The sequence below is a fragment of the Myotis daubentonii genome, chromosome 12, assembly GCF_963259705.1.
Source record: "Myotis daubentonii chromosome 12, mMyoDau2.1, whole genome shotgun sequence".
Classification (NCBI taxonomy): Eukaryota; Metazoa; Chordata; class Mammalia; order Chiroptera; family Vespertilionidae; genus Myotis; species Myotis daubentonii.
This window is the reverse complement of record NC_081851.1, coordinates 69841145-69855749: the sequence shown is the minus strand read 5'-3', so window position 1 is coordinate 69855749 and position 14605 is coordinate 69841145. Positions and strand designations below refer to the sequence as shown.

The window sequence follows — 14605 nt, the reverse complement described above, 5'->3', positions numbered from 1 at the left end:
GGAGCCTCTGGGACAGCTTCAAGCGTACCAACATCAGAATTATAGGGGTGCCAGAAGATGAGAGACAGCAAGATATTGAAAACCTATTTGAAGAAATAATGACAGAAAACTTCCCCTACCTGGTGAAAGAAATAGACTTACAAGTCCAGGAAGCGCAGAGAACCCCAAACAAAAGGAATCCAAAGAGGACCACACCAAGACACATCATAATTAAAATGCCAAGAGCAAAAGACAAAGAGAGAATCTTAAAAGCAGCAAGAGAAAGAAACTCAGTTACCTACAAGGGAGTACCCATACGACTGTCAGCTGATTTCTCAACAGAAACTTTGCAGGCCAGAAGGGAGTGGCAAGAAATATTCAAAATGATGAATGCCAAGAACCTACAACCTTTATCCAGGAAAGCTATCATTCAGAATTGAAGGTCAGATAAAGAGCTTCACAGATAAAGAAAAGCTAAAGGAGTTCATCACCACCAAACCAGTATTATATGAAACGCTGAAGGGTATCCTTTAAGAAGAGGAAGAAGAAGAAAAAGGTAAAGATACTAATTATGAACAACAAATATGCATCTATCAACAAGTGAATCTAAGAATCAAGTGAATAAATAATCTGATGAACAGAATGAACTGGTGATTGTAATAGAATCAGGGACATAGAAAGGGAAAGGACTCACTATTCTTGGGGGGGAAAGGGGTGTGGGAGATGCAGGAAGAGACTGGACAAAAATTGTGCACCTATGGATGAGGACAGTGGGGGGGTAAGGGCAGAGGGTGGGGTGGGAACTGGGTGGAGGGGAGCTATGGGGGGAAAAAAAGAGGAACAAATGTAATAATCTGAACAATAAAGTGTTAATAAAATAAAAATAAAAAAAATTTCCACCCGAGAATTGCTGAGCATCCTGTCGTGAGACTGAAATGAGCTATCATCTCTGAGCCAGAAAATAGAGAACTGGGCTAGAGATCTAGAAGCTGAGAAGTGGGGCTGCGTATCAGAGAGGATTCTTGTGGCTGGCAGAGTCCAGGGAGGGGGAAATGGGCATAGATAGGGCTGCCAAAGGCTGAGCAGGTGGGTGTAGCAGTCAGCATTCTTTAGGGGAGCCGGAGGGGTGATTTCAGGGTCCAAAGCTAATACGAGGTTCTGAATAGACAAGGCTGGAGAGGCGGGGTTTGGCCAGAGTAACTTCCTTGGTGAGCTGGCATCTGGCCCCACTGAAGCCCTAGAGCTCTTCCTCCATCGGCACCGATTTTCAGGTCTTAGAGTTCAGCCTCTCCAAAGCTCTTTCTCTAGTAGCCGGGCTTACAGTTTTCTGGAGGTGTTTTTCTCCCTGTCATCCAATTTCGTTTAAACTATTCTTCGACCAGGCTGGCCCGCCTCTGGACAAGCCTGTTGCTTCTGGCTGTGGTGGAATGCAGGTCTCCTTAGCCACGGCCTGGAAAGCCAGATCTGACCTCCTGAGCTCATCTCTCTGACCAGCTATTCACTGTCCATGTCCTCTTTTCTCTTTCAAGTCGTGCCTATCAATAGTTGCACAATCGATGCCGTGGGCCTTTAGGTCCTTCAGCGTGAGGACGGGCTTGGGTCTCTCAGTAGGGCAGGTGTCACACAGGCTGAAGGTGGGAGGTAATGGGTGGAGAATAGGTGCCTCCCAACAGCAAGGAGCCAGGAGAGAGTGAGGGGATGGAGTGGTGGGGGCTGAAGGCATAGTAATGCCTGAGCTTTTACCGTGGACTTGAGCTTCATGAGGGAAAGGAGCCTCTTCTCCAGGGACCATAGGGAGCCATAGACAGTGGAGGGAGTCTGACCCTGCTCTGGGGGGTGAACACAGGATAAACCACGGGCAGAAGAGGATGGTGGCTAGGGGAATTTGCTTCGTGCTTCTAAAACTCAACGCGTTATTAATCACGATCTCAAACTTCACTCCCTCTCTGATAACATCTGGTTTAGCGGAGGTAAAATCTGTCTTCAGCGCCTTTTCCACTCCAGGTACTCCTGCCCTGATCTCACGGCGGCTCTGTCCCCACCGCGTCCCTCCTGCGCCCAAGGCAGCTTCCAGGAACTGTGCCAAGAGCACGTCCCACTGACCTGGCTCGGAGCTGTTGTCTGTGTTGTGGAGATGCATTCTTCAGCCTTTGGTTACCCAGCTGCTCCTATACTCGGTTATTGTTTTATAGGCTGTTCTTTCCCTGCGGCTTCTGAGAAGTAGGTCAAGGCACCTGCTTTAAGGGAGAGGTGCCAGGAGTTCAAGTCACCCGGCCTGGAGTCAGGAATCCTGAGTTCTATTTCAGGCTTCACAGCTAGTCAGCTACGGGGCAGTCTGCGGGGCACACGCTCCCCTCTGGTTCTCCCGGGGCCCTTCTCTAAGTCTCATGACTTATTTTTCTCTGAAACTGTATCTCCTGGGGCTGTCCTCTTCTTCCCTCCTTGTTCCCTCCAAAAGGTCCTTTAAAGTTGCCGGGTGCTCAAGGCTGGTGCCATGAGAGGCTTTTGCGCAGACACGGTGCAGGGGGTGGGGCCTTGTGAGGCTGGAGAGTCAGGGGGCCAGCCTCCTGGGCTACAGGACAGGCCTGGTGTTGTGCCCCGGACGCCGGAGCCAGGGATGCAGGTGAGGATCCTGGGTTTTATGAGATGGTTGTAGATGGCCTCCTACCTCCAAGCCTCCCTTTCTCTGTAATGCAGGGAGATTCGGCCTCTGGCTCATAAGCAAACTGGAAATTGTGGTGCTTGCTCATGATCCCAGCAGAAGACTTTGTTTATAGTGGCTGTGTTAAGGAGGGTGTACTTTGGCCAAAGAATAAAAACCTTTTCTGAAGCTTAGCTCTCTGCCCTGACCCTCCAGTCCCTGGAGAGCTCTGGGCTCCGGATTTGGCTAATGCCACAGGGGTCCGCCGCTGAGGGCCTAGGAGGCGGGTGGACATTAGCCTGCATGGGCCTGGAAAGCCTGAGACCCGCGTTAATCTCTACCCTCCAGGCAATCGGGGAGTGAAATACACATGAGGAAGGAGAGCAAATGCAGGTAAAGGGAGGGAAGGGGCCTGCGGCGTTAGACTGTGAGGAAGGACGTGATTGAAAGTTCACGTGGGTGTCGGTGTGGACTGCAGGGCATCGTGCTGTGGTGGAAAGAAAACGGGGCTTGGCACAGTGACTGGGGCTTGAGTCCCTGCTCAACCCCTCTGGGCCTCAGTTTCCCAGCTGTAAAACGAGAATAATAGCGCTAACCTTGCAAGGTTACTGAGCTGTGACATAAGATCATCCGTGTCGAGTGCCTGGCACAGAACCTGTGGCACAGCGGGCACGCAGCAAATGCCACTCCTTCTCCCACTCTCCTTCTTGTCGTAGCCATCACTGTGTTTGGGTTCGGGCAGCTAAGGAAGAACCTATTTAAGATGGGGTCCCAATTCTGACTTCTCTTCTCCCCAAGGTTGACCTAAATAACTGATCACCTGCTTGGTGTGTTTTCTTGGGTAGTGGGACACTTGGGGTCTGCTTTTTTGCTTTAAATTTTGAAAAGATTGTACTCCACCCCCCGCCAAGTCTCAGCTTCCTCATCGGGGAGTAGCACCCCCACCTGAGACTTGGACAGCTGCACCATTTCCTGCACCGATGTTATCTAAACATCTTGACTCCACCTCAGAGAAGCTGGGCATGAGCGGAGTCCTTCACCACTGACACCCAGAGTCCAGAGGGACCTCAGCCCTCTAGCCAAAGCCCCATGCCCAATCTGACAGGCCACCCGGATGGCCCCATTCCTGTGCCTTTGGGAGCCCCCAGCAGTGGGGTCTACTTGGGAACACAGGCTGGGCGGAGAGAGAAGGCCTACCCAGGCCTGGGCCCGTCATGAGGATCCAGGAGCACCCTTCAGAGGACGGCACTGATGAAACAGGCAGATGAAACCTAGGCTGAAGCCGAATTTCAGGTAAATGGCAAAACGTTTTAGTATAATGATGTCCCAAATATTGCATGAGACAGACCTAACAAACTGCAGGCTTTTTGTCTTGAAATTTAAATCTAATTGGGCACCCTGCATATTTATATGCTAAATCTGGCAACCCTACATCCAACATGCAAGCCTTTGGGGTGGGCCCTCCAGGCCCTCCCAACATGGCCCGGGAGACCTTGCCAGCCTCCCTTTCTGCGTCTGCTCCCGCCCGGGCTCAGCCCCACCCAGCCAGGCGGATCCTAGGCTGCGCCTCACCTACTCTCTCCCCTCCACCGTCCTGACCTTTGCAAACGGTAGTTCCTCCTGGCTGGAACTATTTACATGATATCTCCACATCGGGAAACCCTGTTCATTCTTCAGAGCCTCTCCTGAATATTTTTTTCCTGAAACTCTACCCAGTTCCTTCTATGAGCCTCCACCGTAGAACTTCCTAGGTTTTATATCGTTTTTGCATGTCTCCTGAGTACCTTTCACAGTGTCTAGCACATAATTGGGAGTAATCCCTAAATGTTTCATAAAAGGAATGAATTAACCTACCAACCATCAGAGTGTCTAAAATACAGGTCTGGCCTTGGCTGGTGTTGTGGTTAGAGTGTCAGCCCTCAAGTCGAAGGATCTCGGGTTCCATCCCCAGTCAAGGGCACGTACCTGGGTTGCAGGTTCGATCCCTGGCCCCAGTCGGGGCGGGTGTGGGAGGCAACCAATGGATATGTCTGTCTTACATCAATCTCTCTCTCTCCCTTTCTCTCTTCCCCCCTCCCTCCCTTCCACTCGCTCTAAAAATCAATGGAAAAATATATCCTCAGGTGAAGATTAAAAAATAAAATAAAAAGAGGTCTGTAACTCTCATGCACAATTTGCTACATTCTCTTTTGTCATGTAAAATTCTTATCAGTATTTATCTTGTCCTCCCTGCCAGACATTTCCCTCCTGCAGACAGACACTGCATTGCCACAGCGCTGCAGCCACCGGGGAATGATGAGTATATTTTGTGTGGAACAGACGGTGGGGTGGGAGTATCTTCGATGTCCGGACCAAGCAATCTCCAAATTTTCCTTTCTGCCTGGCTCAGCTGTGACTGTCAGCAGATCTTGCAGTCACCTGACCTGGTCCTAGACCTGAGAATAGAGACAGTGCTGCTTTGAGAGCCATCCAAGGGCTCTAGGCTAAATGTGAGCGCCAGGAACCCTCCCAGGATTTCCGGGGGGCTCCAGGACTCCCAGGTACTCTAAGAGAGGGAAAGAGGTAAAAGCACAGGAACAAAACCTGGAAGTAGCAAGGAAGTGGGAGGGGATGGTGAGGACAGAGAGAAACAGAAAACACGGGCTTGGGGTACAACAGAGAGAGCACTGTTCCAAGAATCCCGCAATCCGGATTCTCTCTCTCTCTCTGGCTCTCTCCCTGCCTTGGGTGAGGAAGGAAAAAAATAAATAAATATGAGAGTGCCCACTGTGTACGGTCATGAGGGTTTTCCATCCATTCCCCAACAGTCCTGCAGGAAGCTGAGGTTCAGAGAGGGTAGGTGACTGGCCTGCAGACACACAGCTCCGTGGATCTAGAAAAAAGAACACCAACCAGCCTCTCACAGCCTCCGTTTCCTCTTCTGTGGAACGGAAAACATCACGCCTCCCCTCCCTAATATATAGTAGAAACCTCAACCATGGGCGCAAGGGGAGAAACTAAGAAGTAAATATTGGAAGTGGAGAGGAGGCTGGGTGAGAAGCCGCGGGAAAGCCCGGCGCTGGCCTAGGAGATGTTTTCAGGGGGTGGGTCCTGAGCCCTCCGGGTCTGCTTCTCAACACGGCCCCAGAGGATGGAGCAGCGGGCCCCGGGGGCACAGGTAGAGAGGATCCTGACCGCCAAGCTTGCGAATAACGCAAAATCTGGGAGAGAAAAAGCGAACTGACTTCCCGCAGCACCTGGGGGGTGGGATGGAGTGCGTTTCCTGCGTCCCTGGCCGAGGATGGACGCTGTCTGATAGCAATCACATGGTCAGCGAGTGGCTGGGAGGGACGCAGCTGAGGGCCTCATTAGAGGACGGGGCTTAGCTCAGGGGCCAGGGGAGGGTGGAAAGATATTCCCGGATGCGTCCTCCTTGCGCCCCTGGCTCACCTGGGAGAGGGGTACACCTGCCGCCTCCAACACCCCTGCTGGTCCTGGGGCGCACGGACATTTCAGCAGGAGCAGGGAGCGTTCCCGGTTTGGGATAAGGCGCGCCTTGGGATCTGGGTTTGCAGGAGGCTGTCGGGGCGAGGCCGGCGGGGGGCGGGAACCTGCCTGCGGCGGGGCGGGGCGGGGCGGGGGTCGCGGCCTGGCAGTGGCCGAGCCGGGGAGGAGGGAGGATCATTAGCATATCCCCGCCCCTCGGCCCCGCCCCGCCCCTCGGCCCCGCCCTGCCCAGAAACCGGAGCAGAGGCCGGCGGCGCTCCGCCTGCAAGCAGCCTGGGCGCGCGGCTCCCGGCTCGGGGCCTCCCGGTCCGGCCCCCGCTTCCCGCCTCCCGCTCCGGCCGCCGGCCTCGCAGGCTCCTCCGCCGCCGCCGAGCGTGAATGAAAGGCGGGCGCCGCCGGGGGCTGGCTGCAGGCGCCGCGGTGACGCGGCCCCGCGGGAGGCGCCAGCCCCGCGGAGATGTACGGTAAGGAGGGCTCTCCCCGCGGCTCGCAAACTTGCCAAACGTGGACCATTGTCCCCCGCGGGGCCCCGGCGAGGCCGCGGGGCGCGGGCTCCGAGCCCGGCTGCCTCTGTCGGTCGGTCGCTCTGTGCGCGCGCGCGGGTGCTGAAAGGACAAAGATGCCCGCGCTGGGGACCTGGTCCCCGGGGTCCTGGGGGCGGGTGGTTGCAGGCGGTGGGCGGTGGTCCGTCGGGAGTCGGGGGCTGCGTGATGCGGAGCGCTGGGCTCTGGGGAAGCGGGTCCCTGGAGTCTGGGTGAAGGTGGTCCTGTGTGACAGCGTTTGCAGAATTGACAAAAGCGGGTGGCGCTGAGTTTTCTGCGGAAGCCGGTCCGGATTGCGGAGGGGCGGGGGCGGGGACGGGGGCGGAGGGGACGCTAGCTGCCCGCCTTCCGTCCGGCTGCAGGGAGGTGGGAGGCGGCGCCCGCGGTGCCGAGGGCTGGGGAGTCAGCGGGTCCTGGAGTCTCGTCTCGGGTCTCCTGGATGGATGTGGCCTCTGCCTGCCCCGGGGCCCAGGTCCCCTAACTTCCAGATCGGCGCTCTGCAGTGATCGAGGAGGAGACCTTGCTGGGGGCGCAGCGCAGCTCTGGGTAGCCACCTTCTCGCTGTCCCTTGGCCTCTCTTCCCTTCTCCCACCACCACCCCCTGAACTGATGTGCAACAGTTAGGCAGACCCTCAGGGTGCCCTGGTCTGCTTCAGCACCGGCCGGAATTCCTCGGTTTGGGAGGCCCTGTGGGTGAAGGAAAGGGAGCACGTTGGTTCCCACATTGCAGCACTGGGGACCCAGACCAGTCTAGAAATCAACTGCATTACCAGCATCCAGGCTCTCTGAACGGCTGTGTGTGTGTGTGTGTGTGAGAGAGAGAGAGAGAGAGAGAGAGAGAGAGAGAGAGAGAGAGAGGATCCAGATGGACGCAAGACCATCAGAACCCAGATTCTGACAGCTCTTCTAGGTCTAGCAAAAGAAGGGAAATTGTTCTCACCTCCCACCTCCACTGCCAGGTCTGGCTCAGGGGACACCTGAGGGGTGAGTTTGGGAGAAGAGCGCATTCCCAATTTAACCCATCACTGAGGCTGCTCCTGCTCACTCTGCAAACAGACTGTGAGTCACAAAGTTTGTTGGTGGCAGAGGAAGCTGAGAGCTTGGTACATAGACTCAGCAATCAGTGGGCAGAGAGAGGGGGGGGGGGGGAGCCTTTTAACTGCCCAGTTGGTAATACGTCTTCATTTCTGAACCAGGTCGACATCAGCAAGTGTTATTTCTCTTGGATGGATCCAAGGGGGCAGTGGGTGGCAGGCGAGGTTGACCTCAGAGCCTCTTCTGCTGGCGTGTTGCCTCTGGGGACAGGTAATGAGGCAGATGTGCTTTAGAAGCCAGGAGGCTGTGAGGTGCCCAGGAGAGAGCTACTTTCTGACTCTCTGTGTTCTCCCGTCTCCTTTTCTGCAGACTGAGCAGCCTGAAGCTGCAGATCACTTGACAAAAGCATGTGACTGCAGGGGGACCTGCAGTGGGGAAGGAGTTAGGACAAGGCCCATCAGAATGGGTGAGAATTAGGAAGCCTCGTTCTGCTGGGCTGCCCTGTGGCATTTAGGCTGAGTCAGTCTGACACCTGAGCACTGGGGTCCCGGTCTGCTCTACTGTATGAAGGAAGAGTTGGCTAGGACAGCAAGGTGAACTGGGAAGCGAACCTATCTGGCTGTTGTTTTCTGATGCCCATAGATTTTTCTGTTTCTTTTATGATATGTTTGTATTCCTATGCAAGTAGAGGCGGCACTTACCGCTGAGTGATTCATAGAAAGATGATAGAGCAAGTGAGCTGGGCAGTTGCCTGCCGCAAAGGGAAGTCACACCGAGCTGGTGGGAGGTGATGGTTGTGTCTCGCTCAGTGCAAAGCCTGGTCCTGGGAGGTGTGAGAGGGAGCCCACTGTCCAAGGCGGGGGGGGGGGGGGGGACAGAGGGGGCGGGGGGAGGGGGGGCCTCATCCGCCTGGGTTTTAGTATTTCCTTGACTTTCATGAAAAGAAAGGTTCCATGTGATACTTGTAATAATTCTCTCCTCAGCAGTCAATCGCCTGATGAAAGAAGATGTGGATAGGAAGGTCGGAAAGGCATAGAGTCACAGACTTCTTACATTTAGTTCTTATGTTATTTCTGTTAGTTAAAATCCTTTTCTTTTGTGATGAAATATTAAAATGTATAATGTCAAAGAAATGAAAGTTTGTTCTCTAAACATGCTATTCTTTTCATGTAATTGTCTCCCCATCTTTTAAAATCATACGATATGACATTTATATGGGACATATATATTTTCCCAGTGAGTTGTCCAAGGTAACACCGTTAAATGGAATAGTGCAAAATGCAGACTGGGGCTTCCTGGCCAGTGCGCCCCCCTACCCCCATGACTTGGGTAAAGTCTCATTAGGAAATGGCCACTATGGATTTTATTTGTTGAGCAGTGAGGCGCCCCCCGCCCCCCCCCCCCCCAATGTAGAGCCAAAAGTCACCTAAGAGCTTTAGGTAATGATGACCCTTGACTACCCACCTTGGTGACTTGATCTATTATGAATTCATGAGCCCTAACTCCGGTCCCCAGCTCTCCGCTGCTCGGTGATCCTGGACAGATCTTGCTCTCTCTCCCCTCTTCATCCTTCCTCACTTTACCTCTGCTCTCCCACCCCCACCCACAACTCAGTCTCCCTCCGTCTTCTCTGTCTGTTTCCTTCTGTCTGTGGGAGAACTAGGGTCCCGTGTCTTTGCTGGAGGACACAGTGCTATTGGGGACAGAAAGGATCCTAGACCTGGGGGCCGCCCATCTCAATATAAGAGCCAGGTTCCGGGTATGTGACCTTAGGCAAGTGGCATCATCTCTTGGAATCAAATCTCAGTAAAATGGTGAGGAGGCTCTGAGTCTGGCACTGGCCGTGGCCGTGCAGCCGAGGAGGTTGTGCGCTCACAAGTCGATTGCTGAAGAGCCTGGCCCCTCCGGCTGGTCTTGGGCCTTTACCCGGCTCTCCTCCTCTCTGCCAGCTCCTGAAGACGCACGCCTGTGTGTGTCACCTCCCACCCCACCTTAAGCTCACCCATCACCTTGACCTAGCTGGCCATTCCAGCCACCAAACAGCCTCCTCAGCACGCACTCATTTCCAAACCCCAGGCCCTTTCTGGAAATGGCTGTCCAAAGGCCCCGGTGACTTCGCGGTCTGGCGTATACCTATGAACACAGATTGACCAGGGACTGGAACACTAGAAGCACTGGGGGAGGAAGATCGGGGGCACATCCTGTGCAAATATGGGTTCCCGTTTGTGTTTCTTTGTGTTGGAATTGTATACCTAGAAGGTGCCCTGCGCCCCTCTCCCGGGATGGAGCCGGGCTGGTCCTGCCTGGGAGCAGCCCACCCACCGCTGAGGTGCGGCAGAGCTGCCTGAGAAATGCCACCCTCCGGGATCGGTCCTGCCGGCCATGCATAGTGAGGAAAGGAAAGGCGTTCCCCAGAACCACAGTCTGTGTGGCCGGGTCCCACTCAAACGAAGCTGCTCTGACAGTCCCCCTCACCTGTAGGTGCTGCCGCCAGCCCCGCAGTGCCTGTCGCCCTGCTCTGTGGCCGAGGGTGCTGATGTAGGGAAGGTGGCCGTGGCTAACTCTCTGTACATGTGCTCCACAGACCACGTGTGTGTGCTGCGATGGTCGCGGGCGGCCTGGGAGAAACTGCAGGGTGGGGCTGACTGCCCGAGGTGCAGGGCTCATCTTTGCAGAGATTTCTATAGGTCCTGCTGCTGCTGATCACAGGGGACGCCCACATACCACACACAGGTGGGCGCATGCGCGCGCGCGCACGCACACACACACACACACACACACTCCACCCTCCTCACCTCTGTGCACACTCCCTACACACAACTACTCACCCCCCACGCACAAAACACATGCTCCAACCTCCTTGCCTCCCTGCACACTCCCCCTATGAAGCCCCTCCCCCTCCCATGTACACATACACGCACGCTCCAATCTCCTCGCCTTCCCTGAACAGTCACCCTGCCCCCAACTCCTTTATTCTTAGGAGGGGGCTGGGTAAGTAGAGCCTGTCTTCTCTCTCTTGCTGCTCACAGTTCAATGAACTCAGTTGCATTTTTCTTCCTGCACATCAAGAAAAAGTTACTATCACCTTAGAGAAAATCTGGGAAGGAGAGTGGGGGGGTGGGGGTGGGGGAGCCGGGGGGGGGGGACTATCCACAATTCTACCCACTAAAGCCAACCTTTTATATGATTATATAAATTTCCACTAGGATTTTGTGCTCGCCTGCTTTTGCCCTTTCCTTTCTCTCTCTTTAGGGGTCCCGTCTGTGCTAACCCAGGCACGGTGATAAAGGAGCAGCAGGGAGCCCGTAGACAGGCTCTGCCCGTGGGTAACCTGGGCCCGGCCCTCCCTGAGCCGCTTCCCTGGCTCTACAGAGGCGACAGCGCCCGCCTCCCAGCACAGATTGGTCAGGAGGGGAGAGCTGCTCCCCTCTCCCCTTCCCTTTCTTCAACTCTCTCTTTCCTCTCTGTTTCTTCATATTTTTTAAAAGAGGGCAACAAGAAAAATAAACATATGTCCCATCAGCTTAATAAACAGTGCTTGTGAAACTGTTTCTTGTATCAAACAAAAGGAAAATCTAATTTACAAAGCATCTTTCCCCCCTGGTAGTTATCCAATCCTTCCAGAAAATCTGGAAAACACAGTAAACTATAAGCAAGTAAAACTGCTTTTACTGTCTTGATATCTTTCCTTCCATGCATTTGTTTTTGTAGTTGGAATTATCATTTTACATAATTGTGTATTCTATGTTTTCTATTTAACACTAGAATATAAACATCCCCTCTAAGTTAATAAGAACTTGCTGACTGCCATTTTTAATGGCTGTGCAACAGTCCACCGAATGAATGTATAGTTTCCTGACTGTACATTTAGGTTATACATAAAGATACCCTGGGAAGGGTATCTGGTGCCAAAAGATTTCTCTAAATTTTAGAATAATTCCTTAGCCTGTAGCTCTCCAAATCAGTTGATCAAGGTATATAAACATTTTAAAGATTTGTTATATGTTGTCACATTGTTTTCAATTTGTATCGATTCCACTCCCACCCAGCACTTAGGAGAGTATCCATGGCCCTATACTCTCCAAAGCATGAAACACTGAGATTTTTTTCCTTAATGTTTGCTGATTCGATATAAAAGTTGGATCATTTTAACTTGTATTCTTTAGTACTAGTGAAGTTAAACACCTCCTGTGTTTTTTAGCCGTTTGCGTTTTAGTGAATTGTCATGAGTGTTTTATTTTTTTCAGGATATTAACCAGTTGCCTGTCATTTGCTTTATATTGTATGTTTTGAAGGGAAGTAGCCATAAACTGCCATAGCTCTGCTTTATTTACTCAGCATTAAGTATTTGTGGAGTGCCAGCTTATATGGTACTACAGAGGGCATCGTGGGAGACACAGAAACGAACAGAAGTCCTTTCCACCAAGAGGATTGCAATTTCAGTGGGCAAGCAGGTTGTAGAATGCGCACAAAATTAAATGACACAAAGATAGGTTCAGTCAAATGGCACAGCTGGGCAGGGCGAGATGGAGTAACCCATCCGATGAGGGTCAGCCCGCGATCTTGTGGTGGAAGGTGGGCCTCTTGGGAAGGGCTTCGGGGGAGAGCAGGCGCCTGTGCAGGGGTCTGAGCTGGGTGGGGAAGGGAGAGAGGTCGTGCCAGGTGGGGGCACAGTAAGCGCACCGAGGTGGGGAAAGAGAGGACCTGCCCAGGGGCAGTTAGGAGGGGGAGCTACCTGGCTGTGGCAGAGTTTAGGTGGAGAATTATGTGATGGAGAAGGAGAAGTGTCAGGACAAGGCGTTTCCCCTTTCCCTGTGAGCGGGAGGAGCCGCTGAAGATTTGTAACTGTCCAAGGGCTGATTTGGTCAATTGATGTTTTAGGGCCGTGGTCGGCAAACTGCGGCTCGCGAGCCACATGCGGCTCTTTGGCCCCTGGAGTGTGGCTCTTCCACAAAATACCACAAAATACCACGTGCGGGTGCGCACGGACAGTGCGATGGAAACTTCGTGGCCCATGCGCAGAAGTCGGTATTTTGTGGAAGAGCCACACTCCAGGGGCCAAAGAGCCGCATGTGGCTCGCGAGCCGCAGTTTGCCGACCACTGTTTTAGGGAAATGAAGCTGGGGCACTGTGCAGAATGGGGATGGGATGGGATGGGGATGATGTGAAAGTGAAGAAAAGCAGAAAGATACCAGCTACAGGTGGTAGGCCACGGAGTGAGGAAGCTGTGGGCCAGTTACCGTCGTGCATGTGCTGTGGCAGATGTGTGGCCCTTTAAAAGAAACACTGGGACCGGGTGGGTGGGAAAGATGGGGTGTGGGATAAGGTGAATTGAAACTTTAAAAAGCATACCCAGCGCACATTAAATGTGGGTTATAGAGGCAGATATAGAAAATGGTATATTCTGAAATGGGTGCTGGATTACCTAGAGCTGTAAACTTATTATACTCTAACTTGTTCTAAAGAGGATTGTGGGGCATATATTTTACATGCACACCTGTGCTGCAATAAGTAAAGGAGACAAATCAAAGGAAATCTACGAGTAGAACAGAAAAAAATAAAGCCAAGAATAAAGTTATTTCAGGGAAAATTGCCCACCTGCAGGCGCTGTTGAAAATTCAGTTTCGAGCTCTTTGTAGGCCAAAAAAGGGGGAGCGAGTCATTTGCACGTCTCATAGCATCTATAAAAAACTTTTTTAAGAATGTAATTGCCAAGGACAAATACAGCTTTTCGAGATGCTAAGAGCTGACAGAAATTCCTCCCCGAGTTCCTTCTAAAAGAGGCATATTTTATAAATGTTGATCTAAATTAGATTTTTCTTTTAAAAATACAGTTCCCTTCATCTGCTCTATTTCTGTAGAGTATGAAGACTGGTCCAAATGCACGTTTGTGGGTTCTGACTCCTCACGTTGAAATCGTCCCCCTGCCCCCCTCCCTGCTCGTGGCTTCCTGCCTGGTTTGCCGGGAGCCAGGACTCCCAGGCTCCCGCCTCTTCGCAGCTGCGGCTGTCATTCCTCCGGCCTGGATGAATGTGTCTTCGGGGAGTTTGCTGGAGAAGCCGCTGCTGCCTTCCTAATCCAGGGCGGCCCTGCTCCCTCTCGTTCACGTGCCTCATTCACTCACAGCCACTTATCACAATCTCATCTTTCTCTTGTCCTTATTCCCACTAGACCGGCAGCCCCGTGAAAGCAGGGAACTCATTTCTCTGGTTCCCCACTGCACCTTTAGGGCCTGGGACGCTGCCTGGGACAGAGAGGTGCTCGGAAACCTCCAAGAGCGCATGAATGCTGAGCTGGCTGTCATTTAAAAAATTTACCTCTTTGTAACTTCTGACCCTCTCCGTATTCTGGCCATACATGGGTCGTGAACAACGATCCATGAACGTGACATGAGTAACAGTCCATGTCATGAATAAGATAATGCTATTATCTTAGCTTCCACTCCTTGGGCACTACTGTGCGATAAGCAGTATGCTAAGCACTTTTTATGTATTAACGGATTTAATCTTCCTCAGATTCTGTGAGTTGGGGATCATTGTTCTCATCATAGAAATGAGAACACTGAGGCACTGAGAGGTTTAGCAACCTGCCCGTGGCGGCACAGCTTTGTGATAGAGCTGGGATTTGAATCTCGGCATTCCAGCTGCAGAGTGTGGACTCGCCCTCCTTCTCACACCACTGTGCTTAGAATATTCTAAATGTTCCAGAGCAGCGGTCGCCAAACGGTGGTCTAGGGACACGGGTGGTCCGTGAGGTCCGAAAGGTTGGCGACCGCTGCTCCAGAGGGTACAGGCCTTTCGTTGGCAGAGCGCGGACTGTACCTCGCGGACCTGCACATGAACGTGAGAAGAGCAGGAGGGTGTAGAAGACGTGGTTGAGCTGAGGGCCGCACGCCTTCTCTGTGGTCCCAGGCCAGTCAACG

General features: G+C 52.8%; 1 protein-coding gene across 2 annotated transcripts in view; it reads left to right on the top strand.

The window, feature by feature from the left end:
* The first annotated feature begins 6331 nt into the window (after positions 1-6331).
* EFR3B (EFR3 homolog B) overlaps positions 6332-14605 on the top strand; it is a 69713-nt gene continuing 61439 nt past the window's right edge. For both annotated transcript variants that reach the window (XM_059660392.1, XM_059660391.1), the window contains exon 1: positions 6332-6570. In XM_059660392.1, the coding sequence (XP_059516375.1) occupies positions 6564-6570 (7 nt within the window). In that variant the 5' untranslated portion in view covers positions 6332-6563. The remainder of the gene's footprint in view (positions 6571-14605) is intronic.